Source organism: Moschus berezovskii, chromosome 19 (genome assembly GCF_049115385.1).
Source record: "Moschus berezovskii isolate FMDL1 chromosome 19, NW_MosBer_1.0, whole genome shotgun sequence".
Lineage (NCBI taxonomy): Eukaryota > Metazoa > Chordata > Mammalia > Artiodactyla > Moschidae > Moschus > Moschus berezovskii.
The window spans coordinates 33,312,509-33,335,188 of NC_142478.1; the positions used below are offsets into that span (position 1 = coordinate 33,312,509).

At 38.6% G+C, this 22,680-nt stretch overlaps 1 protein-coding gene and 1 pseudogene across 2 annotated transcripts in view; both read right to left on the reverse strand.

The window, feature by feature from the left end:
* The window catches only part of INTU (inturned planar cell polarity protein), an 82,805-nt gene that overhangs the window by 46,829 nt on the left and 13,296 nt on the right, over window positions 1–22,680 (reverse strand). For both annotated transcript variants that reach the window (XM_088828033.1, XM_055405221.2), the window contains exons 2-3: window positions 19,682–20,220; window positions 7,564–7,649 (exon numbers count right to left, since the gene is read on the reverse strand). In XM_088828033.1, coding sequence (XP_088684159.1) covers window positions 7,564–7,649; window positions 19,682–20,220 — 625 coding nt within the window. The remainder of the gene's footprint in view (window positions 1–7,563; window positions 7,650–19,681; window positions 20,221–22,680) is intronic.
* Window positions 5,732–5,818, reverse strand: LOC148774854 (U6 spliceosomal RNA; annotated as a pseudogene).

Consider the following 22,680-nt stretch of genomic DNA (forward strand, 5'->3'; position numbering starts at 1 on the left):
TGATCAATAATAAAGAAGTCTGGATGATATATGTATATTAAATCATCACACTGTACAATCTAAACAGATACAATTTTTAATTGTCAATCAAACCTCAATAAACTGGGGGAAAAGGAAATCTCATCAGTATTTAAAAGCAGATAAAATTGTTTATATGCAATATGCTGCATTTGAGAGGAAACATTTAAAAATTACTATCAAGACAGTAATAATCCCTATTTTTAATAACTTATTAAAAGAGGTACTATTTTCAAGGTCAACTTTAAATATATGATAAATACTAATATATCACTGTCATTTAAAAAAACGAGTCTTAAATGTATATTCTCATAAAAATATTAAACATATTATTAAAAAAAATCATAATCCCATCAGCCTACCTATTGTTAGTATTATACTGTGAAATAAATCTACCCCAATGAATAAAACTTTCCCAAAGAAAACCTATCTAGATATCTTTCTTTTTTGGTTGGCAAAGAGTGACTATGGTTGCATTCAATTTTGCTTAACTGTAGCTGTCTGATATTTCAGGGATGCTGAGTTATCTTTGTCTACCTAAGGAGGTTCAGACAGTAAAGCGTCTGCCTGCAATGTGGGAGACCTGGGTTTATCTCTGGGTTGGGAAGATCCCCTGGAGAAGGAAATGGAAATCCACTCCAGTATTCTTGCCTGGAAATTCCCATGGACAGAGGAGCCTGGCAGGCTACAGTCCATGGGGTCTCAGAGAGTCAGACACGACTGAGCAACTAACACACACACACCCCTAAGGTGAATTTAGAAAAACATCCTTTCTAAAATAAGTTTCAGATTTATTTTACTAACAAGTAGAAAAGGGACATAAGGTCTAAATTCATATATTCAGAGTTAAGATGAACCAAGTCATGGCTAGAGAGTAGGAAGGGAGAAGTTCCTCATGAAATTTTTCTGAGGCCAAATGTTCATGTTTCTTTACAAAACATTTAATATTCCAAATGGAATCCTTACTAACTTCAATGTTTTCTATAAACTTAAATGTGCCCTTGGTATTAGAACACTGTATCTAAAAAGGCTAGGGACTTCCTTGGTGGTCCAGTGGTTAAGACTCCACGCTTCCACTGCAGGGGGTGTGCAGGTTCAATCCCTGGTTGGGGAATTAAGATCTGCATGTTGTATGGCCAAAAAAAACAAAAGGCTAGTAGAACACTAGTATAACTGGGGGGTGGGAGAGGTGTTGGAATATTAAGTAAGCTAAACAAAAATATAAAAAGTTAGATATCCTATATGGGAACACTCAAAGAGTTATCTGAAAAATTAATATAAGGATAAGAAGGATGAGGTGAAGAAAAGCTGAAGAGACACTGTTTCAGAAATGATCTTAGAAAGATGTGAAAAAGAATATTTGGTGTGAGGCTTTGATCCAAACAAGCAATATGTAACCAATATATGGCCTGAAAGACTTATGTTCTGAGGGTGGCATCTGTTCTAGTGTGTAATGCTCAATATATGTATACATAAATAAAAATATAAAAATAAACATAAATATTGGGGAAGAAAATGGAAACCCATTCCAGTATTCCTGCCTGGATAATTCCGTGGACTTAGGAGTCTGGAGGACTACAGTCCATGGGCTTGCAAAGAGTCAGACACAACTGAGCAACTGAGCATGCAGAAGCATAAATACATTCAATCCTTGAATGAGGACCTGATGAAGCAAAAATGGCTTGATACTTAGGGTGTTCTTTTATCTGAGAATAAGGATTTAGGAATGTCCAAAAGAACATATATGGTAGCCTTTGGTGGTGGTCCTTGGAAATGTGAGAAATCTTTAGAATTTGGGGAAATCTCTAGTGCAGACTTTGTACCCTTAGAGAGGGTAGCTGTGAAGACTGTCCCCAGCACTGGGCTCTGGGGTGGAGCTGGTCATATGAGTAAAATGGAGGGTGAGAAATCTGACTGTAGCAAGCAGGGGAGCAACCTCAGGGAGCAGGCATCAGAGGCGGGCTGGGTCTGATGGAGCCTCTCTCTGTGAGAGGTGCTCAGAGAAAGAAATGCACCTGTGAACAGGACGGGCATCTTTTCCAGCTCAGATTCTTGTGGGTGGAGAGGAAATTAGCTGGTAGATTTATAAAAGTTTACCAGTTCTAATTTAGACAGCCACAACTACCTAAAATTTGAGACTGGTATGCTATGCTGGGTGAAGAATAACACATTTGAAAACAACTTTTCTCCTCACTATGACAAAAACTCAAACAAATACACATACCACAGAACCATCCGTTAACATTCTTTAAGGAACTATTTTAGCCACTATTCTTCTGATGTAAGTAAAGTTGACTCCATAACGCAAAGATAATTACACTTTAGCAAGACATTTTGAAAAGTTTACATGCTAAGTAGCTATAAATGTCAGGAAATCTGGATGCTTTGATAAAACCATAAAAGGGTGAGACAGATAACCAAATTAAAAGTTAAGTGCTATTTTTTAAAAGGGATTGATACATGTAAATATTAAGGATATCATATGTTTTATAGGAAAAAAAACTTTTATTGAGTAACATATAATATAAGACAGTTTACGTCAACCTTCCTATAGAAAAGTTTTGTCTTGAGTTTACATGAAACTTCTCATAAGAAGGGTTCTCTTCTGTTGAGTTTATGTGAAGCTTCTTAAAGGACGGGTATTCTGTTGTTCCTCCATGAACATTAAACTCTGACAAGTTTCACCATCTCCTGTCTCCCTGAAAAGGTTTTCTTATTTGTGCAACTGATGATCCTTTCTTTCCTCCTCCCTTCCCTCCACCCCTGACACCTTCAGGGGATGCTGTACCTTATTCTCAGGTCCAAGGACACGCACTCTATAACTCACACTTCCAAAATCTTGCTGCTTTAATTATCCTCTCCAATCCATACCATGTAACAAGCAATGCTGCTTTGGCCTCTGCCAAACAAACCAGCCAACGCTCCCTTCCCCATTAGCTGCCATGCCAGCCTCTCCACACGTGGGACTGCACAGCCAGACTACAGCCTCACTTCTGCCTCATCGTCTGCATGCCTCTCTCACAACATCTTCGCTGCTCTCCACGTGTCTGATCCTTTCTCCTTTGTCTGGCAGATGTTCTGAATAGTCCTTAGTCAAAAGTCTGAAGGAATTGAGTCCACTTGGCTCAGCAAACTCTCTTTGATCCTCCTCTTTTGGGCAATATCACGGGACTACTCAAGAGCAAAACTGGAAGGCACCGTGGACTCCGTTATCTCCTTCAGAGTGTACTGTCCTCTTTACTTCCCACATACTTTACCTCTCATCTGCTTCTTCTCCTCCATATCCACAGCCAAGGCCTTTGCCCAGACCATAACCCCCTCTCTTCTGGACTATCACAAAGCTGACCACCTGGTTTCCCAATCTCCAATCCCATCCGGAGGGATATATTCCTAAACGCAAATCTGATCACATCAGTCATCTTTAAAATACTGACATTAACTAGTTACTTCTAGGTTCTGAGAATAAAAAAGATTTACAATTACTTTTGAAAAAATGTGTCTGTCTACTTCCTAATTTTTCCACAATATATATGAGCACCACTTTTGTGTAACAAGGAAATAATAAAAGTCGAAATATTCTACTCAAGTATCATCTCCTTTAAGAAGCCTTTTCTCCTCTCATAGGCCTAAGAAGTAATGTTCTACAGGCTGGTCTCCCAGAAAAGGGGATGGATTCCTCCAAAGTGTCAGGAAAACCAGCAATGGCCCGGTACTTATGCGATCAGTCCTGGTCAACTGCAATGTTTGGACCCAGATTCCCTGATGAAGCCAGGGGGCGGGGGTCGGTGTTCTACCTGCATGATTACTTGCTGGTTGAATGAATGAGTGCCCAAGATGTAGCAACAGATCAAGATCACAAAAATCAATCATTAGAAGGGTACTGCCACCTTTGTTCTTGTCATTTGGAATTTCTGAAACATTTTTTTTAAACCCACAACTTTTTATTTAAAAAAAATTTAAACCTACAGAAAGTTGCAAGTGTACGACGATCTCCCATACATTCCCCTCACTCAGTTTCAGCAATTTTTTAACACATTTTGCCACACTTGCTTCCTCCCTCCTTTCTCCCTTGTCTAACTCACCTCTCCTTATATCCTCACCTTCTTTCTATTTAAAAAAATAATTTCTCCTGAACTACTTGAGAACTACTTGCAGCTACTCTAATACTTCACTGCTAAGTACCTTAGTACGTATCTCCTAAGGCTACACAACCAAATATAATTATGACATTTAGGGATATGACACACAGTACTCTTCTCTAACAAAGATCATATTCAAATTTCCCCAAATGTCCCAATAAAGCTATTCCCAATTGCATTCGAGGATCAATAAAGGAAGAATTGCTTCATTTGGTTGTATGTTAGTTTAGTCTATCTTAATCTAGAACAATTCTCTAGTCTTTTTGAAGACTCTAAGGTAGCTCTTTTGCAGGACATTAAAGCCTAGCTTTAAAAGAAATGATTTGGTCTCTCTGTGCTTCACCTACTGTCCAGGCTTTGCTGTTGGACTTCATGCTGGTATTCTGAATCTATTTATAGCAGAACTTATTTAAAATTCAACTATAGAACTGTAGAGTTGGAAGAAGGCTCAGAGATTTATTCTCACAAATGGCCTCTGATTATAAATGAGGAAAGTGAAACCCAGAAGACTTTTGAAAATTTCTCAGAGCAAGGTTTAAAATAGAGATCTGCCCTCCTTCTCCTCAGTGACCTCTCTGCCACATGACATTGTCTCCCGGGGCATTCTGCTGGATGACGAGAAGCATTTCAGGCTATTTTTATACACTGAGTATAAGCTTAACATGCTATTGTTGGTTATTTCCAAAATTAAAATAAGGTCTCCTAAGGTATTCTTTGGGCTTCCCTGGTAGCTCAGCTGGTAAAGAATCCGCCGGCAATGTGGGAGACTTGGGTTCAATCCCTGGGTTGGGAAGATACCCTGAAGGAGGACATGGCAACCCATTCCAGTATTTTTGCCTGGAGAATCCCTGGAGAAGGACTGAGGAGCCTGGAGAGTCCCTGGAGAAGGGAAAGGCTACCACTCCGGTATTCTGGCCTGGAGAATTCCACGGACTATCCATGGCATCACAAAGAGTTGTACACGACTGAGTGACTTTCACTTTCAGTTTTCAAGGTATTCTTTATAAATCAGCATTCCTCTTCTCATACTGCTTGAATCACCGTTTTAAATGCCACAGGTACAAACTACATAGAACAGCTTTTTCTGAGACAAGTCCACTGCAGTTAGCTGTGGCAAGAACAAGGGGATACAGACACAAAGACGCACCCAGGCTGTGCGTGCAATCGGAGCATCACCTTGTGGAGTCAGTTTTGGCTCCAGTTCTTTGGGTTATTAATTCTGTAATCTTGGACAAATCATTAATTCTCTCCTAGAGTCTTTTTCTCTCATGTATAAAACAGGAGATTAATACAGATTGTTATGGGGAACAAATGAAATTGTCAAAGGGAATGCTATTAGCAAAGCACCAACATACTTCCTGGCACCCTACAAACTCTAGTTCCCTTCCCAACTCTCAGGCTGTATATGGGCAAAATCCCCTTGAAATTACAATAGGAAGGCAAAGTCGTGCTGGAGTTCAACATACTCTCTCAATATGATCATTCTGACCCACAACAGTGTTTCTTCCATCTTTGCTGTTTCCTCATTTTGTTTTAAATTTTTATTTATTTACTGACCATACTGGAGAGTCGAAAAAAATAAGGAACACTTCCTGAACTTGCATGTCATCCTTGTGCAGGGGTTGTTCCAATTTTAGTATAAGTGCAGCCGAAGTGAGGACTGCTGTTTCCTCATTTTGGTACAAGATGTAAGAACTGGCACTTAAGAATAATGTTGTAAAAAATATATATAAATATATACACACAGAACCTCATTTAATGCAGTTGTAATGGCAAACTGGGCAGGCAGCCGATATACAACTCCTATTTCATGTTTAACAAGGACATGGAAATGGTGGGTGAAATTGGCCCAAAATATTTAAATCATTATTTCTTTCTCTTCCTTTTTTTGCCAACTGTGCATCGCCGAATTTGCAAATGTTGCATATTAATTAAATGTAAGAATAATGTGACTCCACTGGAAACCTAATTCTTTTTTTGAAGGCAGAACAGATGTGGCTGAACTCTGGCAGTATTGTCAGGACACCTGCAAGTGACATAGGCAAGAAAGGAGGAGCCCTCATTCAGGGCTCATATGTAGCCAGTTCACTTGGACGACGCTGTTTCGGGCTTTAAGATAGTGTGATTTTTCGTTACTGACTGGTAAGTACCTCCTGTCTGAGCCCAGTGAGGTGCTCTGGTACCCTGGCCCACCCTTGTTCCTCTCCTCATCTAGTAACTAAAGGGGATACCAGCACACCCCGCTCCAGCACTATGTCTGGTGTGCTTAGTCAGTCGTGTCTGACTCTTTGTGATGCTGTGGACTGTAGCCCTCCAGGATCCTCTGTCCATGGGATTCTCCAGGCAAGAACACTGGAGTAGGTTGCTATTTCCTTCTCCATGCCTGGTCTCTGCCTGATGTTTTTTTTTTTTTTTTAATTTCAAACAGCATCATCTGTCTAACCACTCCTAGGCATGGCTGGTCACTGGCTATCATAGTTATTCTAGCACTTTCATTTTGCATTTCCAAAGACAGCTTAATTTACAGAGCATCTGTGTGGGTGTGTGTATGTGTATGTTCAAAGCATGTGTGCACACGTGTGTGTGTGTATTTCGAGAAGGAAGTGAATACAACAAAATTTTACTTCTTAAGAAACTTTGTAATGGGTCTTGTTATCTCAGAATCTCAATCAGATGCAAGTATGATTCTGATTTATCAGGCATTCTGTTCTTCATTGCCATCCATCTAAAAACTGCTTCTTCCTTTCACTGCCTGATGGAGCCTCTAACCTTTTTAAAGCATTATCATCCTCCCTACCCCCTGAAACAGAGAAAGCCAATTCCCCATGCTAACAAGAGTAGAACATTCTTGAACAGGAGGTATGGCATTTTAAAAATACATCTAATGACCTAAAAATGTCAATGCTTAGAGTATCAAAATAACTTATTATGGAATAAATTTATTTTACCTTACAAGGAATGAAAAATAATTCATTATGTGGCTAAACAAAAGCTTTGGAGTAAGGCTAAACTAGATAACATAAAAATCAAGAAAAGAGTATAGTGTTTAAATAAAACCAAACTACATTTTTTAAAATTTTATAGAAATTATGATTTTAATAAGTCAGAGAACAGAAAGTTCCATGACTATTTAAAATGACTTCTCCAGAAACTGGATTTTCATCAGCATGTAGGGTTCTTACAATGGCAAGTTGGTTATTTTGTATGTTTTTAGTATTGTTCTTACAGATATTTATCTTTCCTTTTAGAACTATCTCCAAAAGCTAAAAATGTTGAGAGCTAAAAATTTTAAAGTATTCTAGTGTATAACTCACACGTTATACATGACTCTTTTCAGAATTTTATAAAAAGAAAATAGCACAAGATACACTTATTTCATCTCAAAACACAGAAAAAGAATGTCCACCTGCATAGGCCCAGGAATGCAAGACAGAACTCTCTCAATGTTCTCAGAGGTCACTTCTACGTCGTTCACAGCAACAAGGACATCACCTGAAAACACGATCACAATAAAAGACAGTGTGAGTATCCAAAACTGAAAAAGATCTGGAATTGGACCATTAAAAAGTATCTAATCTGACCTTCCAAGTGCAGTACACAATGTGGTGCAGACATTCAGGGACTTGCTCAAGATTATAAAACTCTTTAGTGGCAGAGCTAATCTGCCACCCTACTCTTATTAAACTATAATGCAGCCCAACACTGCACCATAACTAAATATAACCTATGAATGTTTAAAGAAATGAATATTCTTATTTTTTTCTACAACTGGGAGAATTATATCACCGACTCGATGGACATGAGTTTGAGTGAACTCCGGGAGTTGGTGATGGACAGGGAGGCCTGGCGTGCTGTGGTTCATGGGGTCGCTAAGAGTCGGAAACGACTGAGTGACTGAACTGAACTGAACTGAAGGGACAAATGGAAAATTTGTAGCATTAACCAAGTATTACACTTAACAAAATTGAATCTTAACACTTAGACCCAGCTGAAATTTTAATTAAATCCACGTGGTACATCATAACTCAAAATGCTGGGTATTCACTCTTATTACTGATCTTTGTCTACACACAGCATTTTGTTTCACAAGCCCCCAACCACAATAAAATCTATAGCATGTTTCAGTTAAAATATCCTTTTCCATGGCTTTCCTTTAAGTAAGTAAGTAGAGTCTCTCAGTTGTGTCCGACTCTTTGCAACCCCATGAACTGTAGCTTACCAGGCTCCTCCCTCCATGGGATTCTCCAAGCAAGAGTACTGGAGTGGGTTGCCATTTCCTTCTCCAGGGGAATCTTCCCGACTCAGGGATCAAACCCGGGTCTCCCACATTCCAGGCAGATACTTTAACCTCTGAGTCACCAGGGAAGCCCCTTCCTTTAAATGTGTATATTATCAAATCAAGTGGTTTTAATAAAATAAAGATCAGTGTTAAAATGGAAATTTACTCTCACAACATGAAGTAATATCTAAACACCAGTGAACTGCAGTAATAGAAATACACATAACAAGGTTATTTTTTCTCATCATTCTTATTGATAGGACATAGATTAAATAATTACAACCATTCATTAATTCATCCAACAAACACTTATCAGCACCAACTGTATGCCAGGCACTGTTCTAGGCACTGCAGATAGAGAATGAACAAAACAGACAAAAATCTCTATACACGTGGAGCTTAATATTCTTTGGAGAAGACAAAATAAATGGGTATATAGACAAAATAGTGCTGTTAGACAACTCTTGGCCTCTCATGCTTTTCTGTATCTTACAAGTAAAGGAACTGAAAGTCTTTGTTCTGAATTATCTTTTCAAGATTGTACAGTGAACAGCTTTGGATGAAACAGTGTCTCCCTCCAGAGCAAAAGTACAGAATAATAAGGATAATTTCTCCCTCAGTGTCTTATTATTAATAATTGTTCTCTATAAAGGATTTATGTTCCCTAAACTCAAAGTTCCTTTCCTTTCAAGCAACCCACTACTGTGTATATGTGTCACCTGGTCCTCTTCATGATGACCTTTGAGAATGAGGGTTGGGGAAACCCACTGCTGTTCCTCCCCCTCCTCTCTCTGCCTTCGTTCCTTGGTTTCCTTGATATGCTATCATATGGGAAAGGGGCAGAGTGCAGAGTGAGCAGGAGTTTCTTAGGCCTGCCCTTTGAGAGCTTGCAATGACCCACGCTAGGTCTAGATGCTCAAGAAATGCCGTTCAGTTGAGAACGGCATTGGGTTTGGCCAGCAAGTCTGACACGATGGTTCACTATTATAGCATTTTGAGCAACATTGTAACTTTTCTTAAAAGTTAAGAAATTTTGAGATGTATTCGAAATATCAAATCACTATGCTATATAATAGGAACCAACACAGTGTTGTAGGTCATTTACACTTACAAAACAAATAAACAAACAAACTCATAGAAAAAGAAAATGGATTTGTGGTTACCAGAGGCAGGGAAGCCCGGAAGGGGAAAATTGGATGAAGTTGGTCAAAAGGTACACATTTCCAGTTATAAGATAAGTATTAGGAATGTAATGTACAACATGATAAGTATAATTAATGCTCTGGTATGTTACATAACAAAGGTGTTTAGAAAGTAAATCCTAAGAGTTTTCATCACACACAAAATTTTTTTTTCTACTTCTTTAACTTTGTACCTATATAAAAAATGATGCACACTCACTAAACATTACCACTTATTATGGTAATCATTTTATGATGTAAGTCAATTTATTATGCTGTACACCTTAAACTTCTACAGTGTTTTATGTCAATTATATCTCAATCATACTGGAAGAAAAGAAAGAATTTGCAAACTAAACTTCCAACTTTAGTTCAACTTGGAAAAATAAAAAAGCAACATACTCCCCCTAATTATTTTTAAATAAGAGATTAAACAAGTGTACTATATAACATTATTTATAGCTATCGTGGTTTTTAAAAGGAAGAAAGGAAGGGAAGAAGAAAGGGAGAGGAGGAGAGAAAGAAAGAAAATAATGAAAGAAAAAGAGGGAGAAGGAAGGGAGGGAGCAAGGGAAAGATAAGGAAGATGAACACAATACAGGAATACTGATGTAAAACAAAACCACTTCTAGGTGATACCAACAATGAGTTCTATTGTCTGTAGATTATTCTGTCCTCAGGACACTTAAATAGTGAAAGGATTTAAAACTTGTTCCTTTAAACTAAAATGCACCTGATAATGTCACAAATGACTCTTTTTTTTTTTCCCCTCCAAACCCTAATGAATACAGTTCTGTAGTTGAGTGTTGTTGGAAGTGTTGTCTGAAAGCACCATGTCCAGCAAACCTCTAAAAATAGGAGACATGAATCATCACAAAAGACATGAAAATTAATTCTAGAACAACTGTAGTATGTATATAATATTTTAAAATGTTTAGTAGAAAACTGTCTCTTTCTATTAAGAGTTATATCTCCTTTTCATTTCCCAGATATTTGTTTTCCTTGTGTTTTTCTGAGCACCTCCTGTGAGGTGACTCAGAGATGGCAGGCTTCCTGGACATCACATCACTGCAGTGGGCAGCCTGTGCCCCAGGAAATTTCTTTCTCAACAAGTGCATGGGAGTCATTAGTATGCACGATCCCATTTCAAAGGCTGAAAGGAAATGAAATGCATGAATTGGTTTGAACTGTTAAATAAGCAATAGTCTGAGGATTATTGATGGGTAGAAATAAGAGGAAAAATCTACCAAATTTATCAAGAGATACATTCAAGAATCAAATAAAACCTAAAGAGAGAAGGTTAGTTTATCATAATGCTTAAGTCAGTTCCTCAGTGTAAACTTTATTACTTCAGAGCACCCATCAATTTCTCAACATCTTCAGTTCAGTTCAGTTCAGTTGCTCAGTCGTGTCCCCATGAATCACAGGACGCCAGGCCTCCCTGTCCATCACCAACTCCCAGAGTTCACTCAAACTCACCCCCATCGAGTCGGTGATGCCATCCAGCCATCTCATTCTCTGTCATCCCCTTCTCCTCCTGCCCCCAATCCCTCCCAGCATCAGAGTCTTTTTCAGTGAGTCACCTCGTCGCATGAGGTGGCCAAAGTATTGGAGCTTCAGCTTTAGCATCAGTCCTTCCAGTGAACACCCAGGACTGATCTCCTTTAGAATGGACTGGTATATCAAATGACAAATCTGTACTGAAGCATACTAACTACATTAGGCATCAGGGACTATGGAAATATATATGCAAAAGTTAGTTTACAGTTCCACTAACATTATATGCAAAATGAATACACAATTTAAGAAATTACTTCTGAACAAAATTATTACACATAAATGCACGAAAAAGAAAGGACACACACCAAAATGCTGTCTTTGGGTGACTGGACTTTTTCTTTGTTTTATTACATTTTCTAAATGGTCTACAATAAGCATATATTATTACTACTGCAAAGAAAAAAATAATACTCATATCTTATAAAAAAAAAAACCACACTGTGGTAGGCAAAACAGTCCTCCAAAAATGTCTACATCCTAATCTCTAAAATCTGAGAATATGTTACTTTACATAGCTAAAGAGACTTTTCAGATGTAATTAAGAAACATGAGATTGGGAGATTAATCAAGTAAGTCCCATGTAATCAAAGGATTTTTAAAGGAATGAGGCAGGAAAGTCAGTCAAAGACTTCAAGATGCTACACTGCCAGCTTTGAAGATGGAGTTAGGGACCACAAGGCTAGGAATGCTTGCCAAGGAAAGGAGTTCTCTAGAAGCTTGCCAAGGAAAGGAGTTCTCCCTTGGAGACTCCAGACTGAATGCAGCCCTTGTGGACACATGCACTGATTGTAGTGTAGGAAGACACATTTTAGACTTCTGATTTCCAGAACTGTAAGATGATAAATTTGTGCTGTTTTGAACCACCAAGTCTGGTAATTTGTCACAGTAGCAATAGGAAATTAATATACCCACTGAACAATATAATGCAACCTTGACTAAGCACCAAATGAGAGTCAGAGACCACGAATGCTAAAGAACAGATGGATATGCAAGGTACATTTGGAGGTCACTGGGGAAAGAATAAATCAGTCCTGTTAGAAGTGAGTATTTAATGTACAGGGGGCTGGGAAATATGTATGAGACAGGGGTGTGGGATCAGTCTGTGAATTTAAATTGTTCATTTAAATTAAGTTGAATTTGACTTAAGAGGGGAAAGCATATGACTTTTTAAGCAGTTACGTACTGCCATTTTATTCATTAAAGTTAATGCATTTACTGACAAAATCTTAAGTTTTGAGAGAATAAAAATTACTATATTTTTTAACTTCAATATCAATCCCTCGTCTATAATACTTAAGCACTAAACTAGAGAAAATCAAGGTCCCTCCCAACCTACGAGTCTATAGAGTTCCTTGAATAATGGTAGCACATATATTGTAACTACTAATATTATACAAAATATTAAGTAATAATAACTTATTTAAGTAATATTAAGTAATAATACTATTATACATAATATTAAATTAGAAAATTTAGTATGATATTAAAATATCATATTATCAGAAGATGATGGATAAGAAACTATTGTAAGGTTTTAATTTCTCATTAAAATAGAAAATAATACTACAGAAATGTTGGAAAAAACCACTGATGACTATAAATTATTTATGGCACTATTTGTCGTCGTTCAGTCACTCAGTCGTGTCCAACTCTTTGCAACCCCATGGACTGTAGCCCACCAAGCTCCTCTGTCCATGGGATTCTCCAGGCAAGAATACTTGAGTGGGTGGCCATTCCTTTCTCCAAGGGATCTTCCCAACCCAGGGATCGAACCCAGGTCTCCTGCATTGGCAGATGGATTCTTTACCATCTGAGCCACCTATCAGTTCAGTTCAGTCACTCAGTCATGTCCGACCCTTTGCGACCCCATGAATGACAGCACGCCAGGCCTCCCTGTCCATCACCAACTCCCGGAGTTCACTCAAACTCACCCCCATCGAGTCGGTGATGCCATCCAGCCATCTCATTCTCTGTCGTCCCCTTCTCCTCCCACCCCCAATCAGAGTCTTTTCCAGTGAGTCAACTCGTCGCATGAGCCATAATTAATTTTGAAAATTATTTTTAGTCTTTACCTCTGTTCACACAAAGGAGTCATTAAGAATTGTTTTTTCCTTTTAAATCTCTCAAGTAATAAGAATTTTTATGCTGGTTATATAGTTTTTAGAATTATAACTTTAATAGTCAAATAACAAATAATTTATAATTATTAAATTATAATTTAAATAACCATACTGTTGGCCTGACGTTTTCACGTTTTTTGTTTTTTATTCTAACTAAAAAATGCTTCAACAAATGTTTTCACGCACATAGTTTTTCCTCTTTTTACATCAGGTGTCAGCAGACTTTTTCTGTAAAGGCTCAGATCAGTAAGTACATTAGGCTCTGCAGGCCATATGGTCTTTGCTGCAACTCCTCAACTTTGACATTGTAGCTTTAAAGTAGCAATAAACAAATGAATGTAGCTGTGTTCTAATAAAATTTTATTTATGAACACTGATGTCTGCATTTCATAAAATTTTCATATGTCATAAAAAATCACTCTTCTGATTTTCTAACCACTGAAAAAGGTTAAAACCATTCTCAGTTTGCAGACTGCACAAAAACGGGTGGTGACTTCATTGGAAAGACAGAATTTTAGGAGATTTTAGGCTGGTGGGCCTGACTTGATCTGCTGGCGATGACTTGCAGGTGTGTCTTAAATGACTTCTTTAGAACAAATGTTTCAAAATAGATTAACTGGATTAAACAGTACATTGTGGTAGCTTATTTCCCAATTACATTTTTAAAAGGATTAAATCATTTCCTTTTTGTTTCAAAGAGAAATCTTTTGGCACTTTCTCCACCCATTCAAGTGAGCAACATGGTTAAGTGAAAGAGCTCTGTGAACAGAATTCGTAACCCATGGATTCCAGCTTTATCACTGACTGGCTGGCTGGCTGCTCTTGGATAAGGAACATGACATCTCTGGTGCTTACCCACAGAAGGAAGTAACTGCACCAGACTCTCTCTACTATGGCCTAAAATCTCTTAAAATTCTGTCTTTCCAATGAACTCACTGCTTCAGTGTCTTTACTAGTGGATCAAGTACCATGGGTAAAAATATGAGGGATAAATTATGTGAGAGAAGAAAGACAAGTAAGTAGAGTTGTTTTCATTAAGCATATAGGAATGGGGACTTCTCTGGTGGTCCAGGGGTTGGGACTCTGTGCTTGGGACTGCAGGGGACCTGGCTTTGATCCCTACAAGCTACTCCAGTACTCTTGCCTAGAAAATCCCATGGACGGAGGAGCCTGGTAGGCTGCAGTCCATGGGGTCACTACAAGTCAGATGACTGAGCGATTTCACTTTCACTTTTCACTTTCACATTGGAGAAGGAAATGGCAACCCACTCCAGTGTTCTTGCCTGGAGAATCCCAGGGACGGGGGAGCCTCGTGGGCTGCCATCTATGGGGTCGCACAGGGTTGGACACGATTGAAGTGACTTAGCAGCAGCAGCAGCAGGGGAACTAGGATCCCACAAGCCACACAGCACAGTTAAAAATCAATCAATCAATCAATAAAAATAAAGTAATTTTACTTGGGGATTGTAAATATAGGAAAACAAAGAGAATATAAAAATGTTAAAACTATAATGGGAGAAGACAAAAATGTATATCAAGTAACAGTTTACCAAAGCTTAGAGAGTAAAATCACACATTCAGTTCAGTTCAGTCGCTCAGTCGTGTCCGACTCTTTGCGACCCCATGAATCACAGCACGCCAGGCCTCCCTGTCCATCACCAACTCCCAGAGTTCACTCAAACTCAAGTCCATCGAGTCGGTGATGCCATCCAGCCATCTCATTCTCTGTCGTCCCCTTCTCCTCATTACATGTTCATAAAACCCAAAGCTATCTTTTCAAAGGAGAGCTTCAGATATTTTAATTGCAAACACCCAAAATGTCTGTCAACAGTGGAATGGAAAAATAAATAGTACGTATTCATACAATGAATTACTACACAGTGACAACATCCACATGTCTCACTGACTACAAACTAAAGAAAACAGAAACAAGGGAATACACACCATATACTTCCATATACATGAAGTTCAAGTAGAGGCGAAATCAACTGTTGATAGAAAGCTTCTGACTTTTAGAAGATTATCTTTGGTGGGTGTACCAATAAGGAGGCTGCACCATGGAGCATCTGGGTACCCACCTGGGTTGTAGTTACAAAGGTATCAGTTCAGTTCAATTCAGTTCAGTCGCTCAGTCGTGTCCGACTCTCCACGACCCCATGAATCACAGCATGCCAGGCCTCCCTGTCCATCACCAACTCCCAGAGTTCACTCAAACTCATGTCCACAGAGTCGGTGATGCCATCCAGCCATATGTTAAAATTCATTGAGTATTCATTTAAGATTTGGGCATGTTATGGAGTAACACCTCAATTTAAATTATTTTTAAAAGTAAATTCATAAGCACTTCCAAATTGTTTTTAAAATTTAATAGTGAAACAGCACAAATATTATATAAAACAAATCTATTTAGTGACCACAGGGGAGCATATCAGAAGTTGATACAAAAAGAACTTGAAATAAAAACTTTGCTTATTCTTCATCAGAAATAGTCTTCAGGGTATGCAGAGTCTAGAATACTAATGTGTACTTTCTCTAACCCTATCCTTCCCAATCCTTAAAAGAACACCTAATTTTAAATGACTTGAATAATAATCTTGAAGAAAAAAAAATAAAATACAGATGATAGCCAGTTTCTAGGATGCAGATAAAAGGAGAACTTCTGCTTGCTCTTGACTGAGACGGGGACAAGCTCCAGGTAGTTCAGGAGCTATCAGCTGTCAAACTTTAGCAGAAATAGAAAAATAAACATGCAAGCCCTTGGCAGCCTGAGCAGCAAAAATGGCACCAAGAAAGGTAACAAAACCCCCAAGAAACCAGCAAAGAAGAATGAGAATAGAACACAGTCTCACTGTGTTGCTCAAGGGACTTTAGTCAATGGTGGGTCACTCTCCAATGAGACAAAGGCGAGAGTCACCTGGAGCAAGCTGCATTGATCAGGACAAAGTTCTCATGATCCTCCTGCCTGTGGGGTGACTGCAGTGTGCAATGTCACCGTGAAAGAAACAAGTGAGAAATTACCACCACAGAAGCACCTTGTGCAATTTAGCAGGTGCTTTGCATTTAGCAAACTCACCATGACATTAAAATTGTCCATTCTTGGAGATGGGTATGAACACATACCCGACTTGGAACAGGACTTCTGATCTTGATAAATGAGGGCATCTGCCCAATGAAGCATTCAAGGACGAAGGCTCTTTCCTAACAGTGATTTGTATCTGTGGTGTAAGTTAGGTTATGAGGTAATATTCATTATTCACAAGCTTAATACCTATGACTGCTCAGAGAATTTTAAAAAATAAATGCTGAAAAAAATCATCCATTCTTTGTTCCCAAATTATATAATTTAAAACCTATAGGGCTTAATCATAAAATTCAAAACTTTAAAAGCAGACAACAATCACCCATAAAGCCCCCACACTAATCCAACACTACAGCATTTTGCTGTATTTATATTAACTTCTAATTGTTTTCCCTGCATGTACTCTTTTTACATAGTTTATTCATTCAGTATATGTTTTTGAGGGCTTATTACGAGCCAAGCATTTGCCCTGTGCCAAAGATGAAATAATCATTTTATTTCAACAAATTTCCTTTTCTACTTATCTGTAAGTTGTAGGCTTCCCTGGTGGCTCAGAGGTTAAAGCGTCTGCCTCCAATGCGGGAGACCCGGGTTCGATCCCTGGGTCGGGAAGATCTCCTGGAGAAGGAAATGGTAACCCACTCCAGTATTCTTGCCTGGAGAATCCCATGGGTGGAGAAGCCTGGTAGGCTACAGTCCACGGGGTCGCAAAGAGTCGGACACGACTGAGCAACAGAACGGAATCTTTCCTGTACAAAACTGAAATCATTTGTCTAATTTTTCTAACTTTTTATTGCTATTTAATACACATGCAGGAAAAGTGCATAAACTGTAGTATAATACATGCTACCTCACTCAGGTTAAAAGAGTAGACTACTAGCATCTCAGGTACCTTTAACTTATTTTAACAATGAACAGTAGGACCACCCTGGTAGTCTTCCTCTCTGGTTGATTCTCTCTCCTCCCATACAGATGGTGCAAAGATCACACCCAGAGGTAACTGGCATTCCTAGGAGGGTCAGCAGACTGGAGTGATTATCAGGGGAAAGGAAATAAGGAACAGGAGGCTCACTGGTCATAACCACCTCTCTGTTGGGTTTCAAGAGAAATGGGTACAAAGAATTTTAGAGATCTGTCTAAAACTCAGTCCAAATGGGTATGGTTTTCCAGCATGTGGGATCCTATGATTATGGTGGCAATCCTGCAACAACCAGGCAGGATTTCATAAGCAGGAATGCTGGCCTCCTTTTACAGAATTAAAAGAAAAAACCCTAGAGATATTTTGGCTCAATCCTGTAACTTTATACAGAAGGAAGGTGAGGACTTCAGAGAATTTAAGTATGCACTAGCTCCTGTTCCAGTTGCCTGTTACTGCCTAAGTGATAACCTAAAAACTCACTAGCTTCAAATAACAGTGATCATTTTTGTAACTATGTGTGGAGATGGATGCTTCCTAGACTTATTGTGGTGATCATTTCAGAGTATATACAAATATAAAATCATTATGCTGTATACCTGAAACTAATATGTCAATTATATCTCAACTTAAAAAAAGAAACAAACACCAACCACCATTTATTATCTCTCCCAGTACTGGGGTTGATGGGGTTCAGCTGAGGTTCTCACTAGGGCTTCTCATGTAGCTGCAGCCAGACAGCAGCTGGGGCTGGAGTTCCCTGGACAGACTCTTCACTCACATCTGGTGGCCATTGGGAAGGGTAGCTGGGGCGTCAGCTGGGGCCATCAGCCAGAATACTACTACCCAAGGCCTCTTCATGCCGCCTGGGCGTCCTCACAGAACAGTGACAGGCAAGCACGTCCTCACAGAATGGTGACAGGCAAGCAGCATCACCTTTTAATGATCCCACTTCTTAAGTCACACAGTACCAATCAAGCTGCAGGCGCAGGCCAACCCAGGTTCAAGGCCAGGGAGGCGGGACAGAGACACCCACTCAGACCATAACTCTCCATGGGAGGAGTATCAAAATAACATTTTAAGGAGAGAAAGTGGAGATCTTGTTGCAATGGGTAGAACACTTTGCACAGATGCCCTTCTTATAATAAGAGTCCCCCTTGCAAACCCTGTCACAGCATTTATCACACTGCAGGAAATGGTCTGCTTATTTCTGACCCACCTCTTCCACAACAGTTAAGTGAAAGTCACTCAGTCGTGTCTGACTCTTTGCAACCCCATGGACTATACAGTCCATGTAATTCTCCAGGCCAGAAAACTGGAGCAGGTAGCCTATCCCTTATGCAGTGGATCTTCCCGACCCAGGAATCAAACCGGGGTCTCTGAATTGCAGGCAGATTCTTTACTAGCTGAGCCATAAGGGAAGCCCTTCACAACAGTATGAGCTACTTAAGAGGAATAGTAACTGGATCACTAGTGAAACCTTTGTATTCCTGGCATTTAGCAGAGGCTCAAAAAATTATCTGTTGCATCAATGACAAACAAAAGTTGGACTTTAAGTAAAAGATATTTTTAAAATATTTTAAATGTTTTCTAAAGAATCTAAAAAAACTCCTTTATCAAAACATCTCAGACTGAATCAGCTTAAGACCATCAGCTTTGAGAATTGTTAATACCTGTAAGTTTCATTAACAACATAGTCTCATCTTTAACTAATCTATCTTTAAGTAATAAAGTTGCTACTAATTCAAATATATCCAACAATTTAAAATGTATCAGCAACACAAAATGCTCATCTTAACACATATTCAGAATAACTCATAGGTTTATTATTTTCCCTTCAAAATTGGTAGGATATTTTATGACAAATGCCCTTTAAAGGAAATTTATTTGTAACACCACTGTTGCTAAATGTGCCAAAGGAAATCATTTAAAAACCACTCCAAGAACTCAGTGTGCTTAAGTGCAAACATACAATTTTAAAGTATTTTTATTCTTAAATTACATATTTTTGTATCACGTTATTGGATATAGGTCATTCAAACCTAAATTATCACTGTACTGTCAACATTCTTTTTCTTGTCAGCAAAAACCAAGATGAAATAAAATTTATAAAAACTCAAAAGTTAGTTAAGTTGCTCCCTGGCCGAACAAGGCACGCGTGCATATTCAGTGCACTAAAGTGCTTGTCTAAAGAACACTGCTCATTGCAGTACATCACCCTTACAATTTCACTACTGTCCCAAATATCCCAAATGATATTGCCCAAATATCACTGAGCAATCTTTAATAGTTGAGACTCGGTAAAATTTTGTTTTAATCACTTTCCTCACAAGGCATCATCAACCATTAACCCTGCAAACAAGGACTGATGTTCACCAGCAGGACTTACCAATTAAAACCTGACCACTCTTCATTGCAGATCCTCCTGGCAGCAGGCCATGAACCACAAGCCTCTCTCCACCGCCCTGTTTTCCAGTTCTTTTCCAGCTCCACTTGGTCTGATGGATAATCCCAACAAGTACTTCCAAAAGCTTGAGCTGCTCTTTGGCTTTGGTGACAGTTAGCTTTTTGGGGTTTACGTAGATATTCACATCTTTGTGCCGCTGCTGGACAACAACTCCTGTTTTCTGATTGGACTGATGCTTTAGAATGGATACTGGCCCGCTGGCATTACTATTTTTTTTATTATAGCGCTTGGGTAAAAGTTTTTTACTTTTTAAAATCTTGGTAAACCGCTTGAGTTTGGGTTCATACTTTTTTCCTTCTCTGTAATCATCTTCTTCGATAATAATCTCGTTTTCACTAAATCTGACATGGTTCACAGTAGGTGTCTCAGGAAGGAGGCTTTCCTCCTCATCGTCACTCAACTCCAAATAAAACAGCTCTCCATTCTTCTGCACACTGTCCAGCCATTCAGGCTCAAGGTCACTATGGAAAAGAGAAAAGACAGTCTGAATTGCAGCCAAACATAAGAAAAACAGTTATGCTTTCCAGCATGGGGATGAGGGTAGGGGCTGGGGTGAAGGGAGATGAGAAGGGTGAAAGCTCCTTGATTATCTCAACTCAAAGTCTCCTTACGGTTTCTAATTTACTGTGAGCATCAGCATTATTTACTGTAGAATGATGTTCATAGAGCCTTGAAGAACTGGGGTTGGAGGAGAGGGGATCAAAATGGCACAGTGATAGAAAAGAAAACAAATGAAAAAAAGAGATGGCCCTCTTCTAGAATCGAAGGTTCTGTTTTGTTTTTAAATTTAATTCCCTGTGTGGTTTTTGTTCACTTTAGACAATTTCACTGGACAGTAATTTACGTTAGTATTTGATTATGCAATTATAGCCACAGATGTAAGACATTTGGGAATTGTACATAAAAACATCTTATTTGCATAGAAATTATTCATCATGGCTGACATGCTAAAACAAAAACTAAAGCCTACCAATATTAAGAGACTTTGTTTATATAATAAACCTTCAAAAAAGGAACATTCACTCACCATGGACTAAAATCTTTGCTGAGATCAACTAATTTATCATACAATCACAGTTAATAATAATCACTTTGTAGCCTAAAATTTCCATAAAATTCTATTTAATGAACAATTTTAGCGGGAAAAGTAAACCACATATTACATAATTCATCATGATTATAAAAAAAAACCTTTTAACTGGGAAGTAGGACATTGAAAAAAACAAAACTTGCTATTAAAGTGATTGAAACAGCACTGAAAAACAAAAATACTCTTCTTGAGGTAATAGAACTAACCACAAACTCTACCCTGTTTAATGTTACAGTTTACCTTTCAAACTGGTATACTTTAAAGTAAAATTTGTTATAGTGGAAAAAAACTAAGGTGGAAAGAGTTTTTTCAGAAACATTGACTGTAATACATTGGCACGAAAGGGTATAATCTGTGTCCTCATCATTCAGTTATAAGACATCTCTATTTTCTGCAGTATTTACTAGCAACCCTGGTTCTTTCAACTTAAGAGTCAAGTGTCTCTTTCTAAATATCGTGAAAATTAATCCAAAAAAACGCACTATATTACTCAGTCTGAAACTAACCACTGCCCTGGTCTGTGGTTGGTAATTAATACTGAATTTTCAACTAAATATGTTTGGTTTAAAAAAAAAAAAAAGCAAAACTATCCCCAGATATCAAAACTAATATTTCTTTGGCCCTTGCTGGTCCCCAGGGTATGGCATCATTTTAGGCACTTAGGCACATGTGTATTATTCAACATTATCAGTTGCTTTGAATATATCTGTCTATACCTGTAGAAATCAGCATTTAATAACTCTGCAGTTCTACTGATAAATAACTGTGTCTTTGCCATAAAAAATTAGAAAACAATGTACCATAATTTAAAATGGCACAATGAAAATACCATAATTATACACAATTACTTATGAAGATATATATCAATTAGAAAATGAATGAAGCTGATCTGCTTTATAATCTCACCTTTTTAATCTGCTATGTTATTTATATTAACGATATGTGATCCCAAAGAAACATTTATCCCTCCCTGCTAAACATGAAGATGATTCATCTTATTCTCTAAAATCTGAATGTGAAACCACTTTTTGGTTACGAGTTAATGATCCCAGCAGGGAAGTGTGCCAGGGAGGGTGGCATTCAGTAGTGGAACAAATAAACAGCGCCAGGCACTGTGCTGAGTACTAGAATTACAGTGATGAAAACATCAGTTCCCTCCCTTGTCCAGAGGAGAGGAGAAACTGAGAAAGAGCTCATGACAATACACAGTTCAGTTCAGTTCAGTCGTTCAGTCGTGTCCGACTCTCCGCGACCCCATGAATTACAGCACGCCAGGCCTCCCTGTCCATCACCAAATCCCGGAGTTCACTCAAACTCATGTCCACAGAGTCGGTGATGCCATCCAGCCATCTCACTCTCGGTCGTCCCCTTCTCCTCCCGCCCCCAACCTTTCCCAACATCAGAGTCTTTTCCAGTGAGTCAACTTATCGCATGAGGTGGCCAAAGTATTGCAGTTTCAGCTTTAGCATCAGTCCTTCCAATGAATACCCAGGATTGATCTCCTTTAGAATGGACTGGTTGGATCTCCTTGCAGTCCAAGGGACTCTCAAGAGTCTTCTCCAACACCACAGTTCAAAAGCATCAATTCTTCGGCCATCAGCTTTCTTCACAGTCCAACTCTCACATCCATACATGACCACGGGAAAAACCATAGCCTTGACTAGACAGACCTTTGTTGGCAAAGTAATGTCTCTGCTTTCTAATATACTATCAAGGTTGGTCATAACTTTCCTTCCAAGGAGTAAGCGTCTTTTAATTTCATGGCTGCAATCAGCATCCGCAGTGATTTTGGAGCCCAAAAAAATAAAGTCTGACACTGTTTCCACTGTTT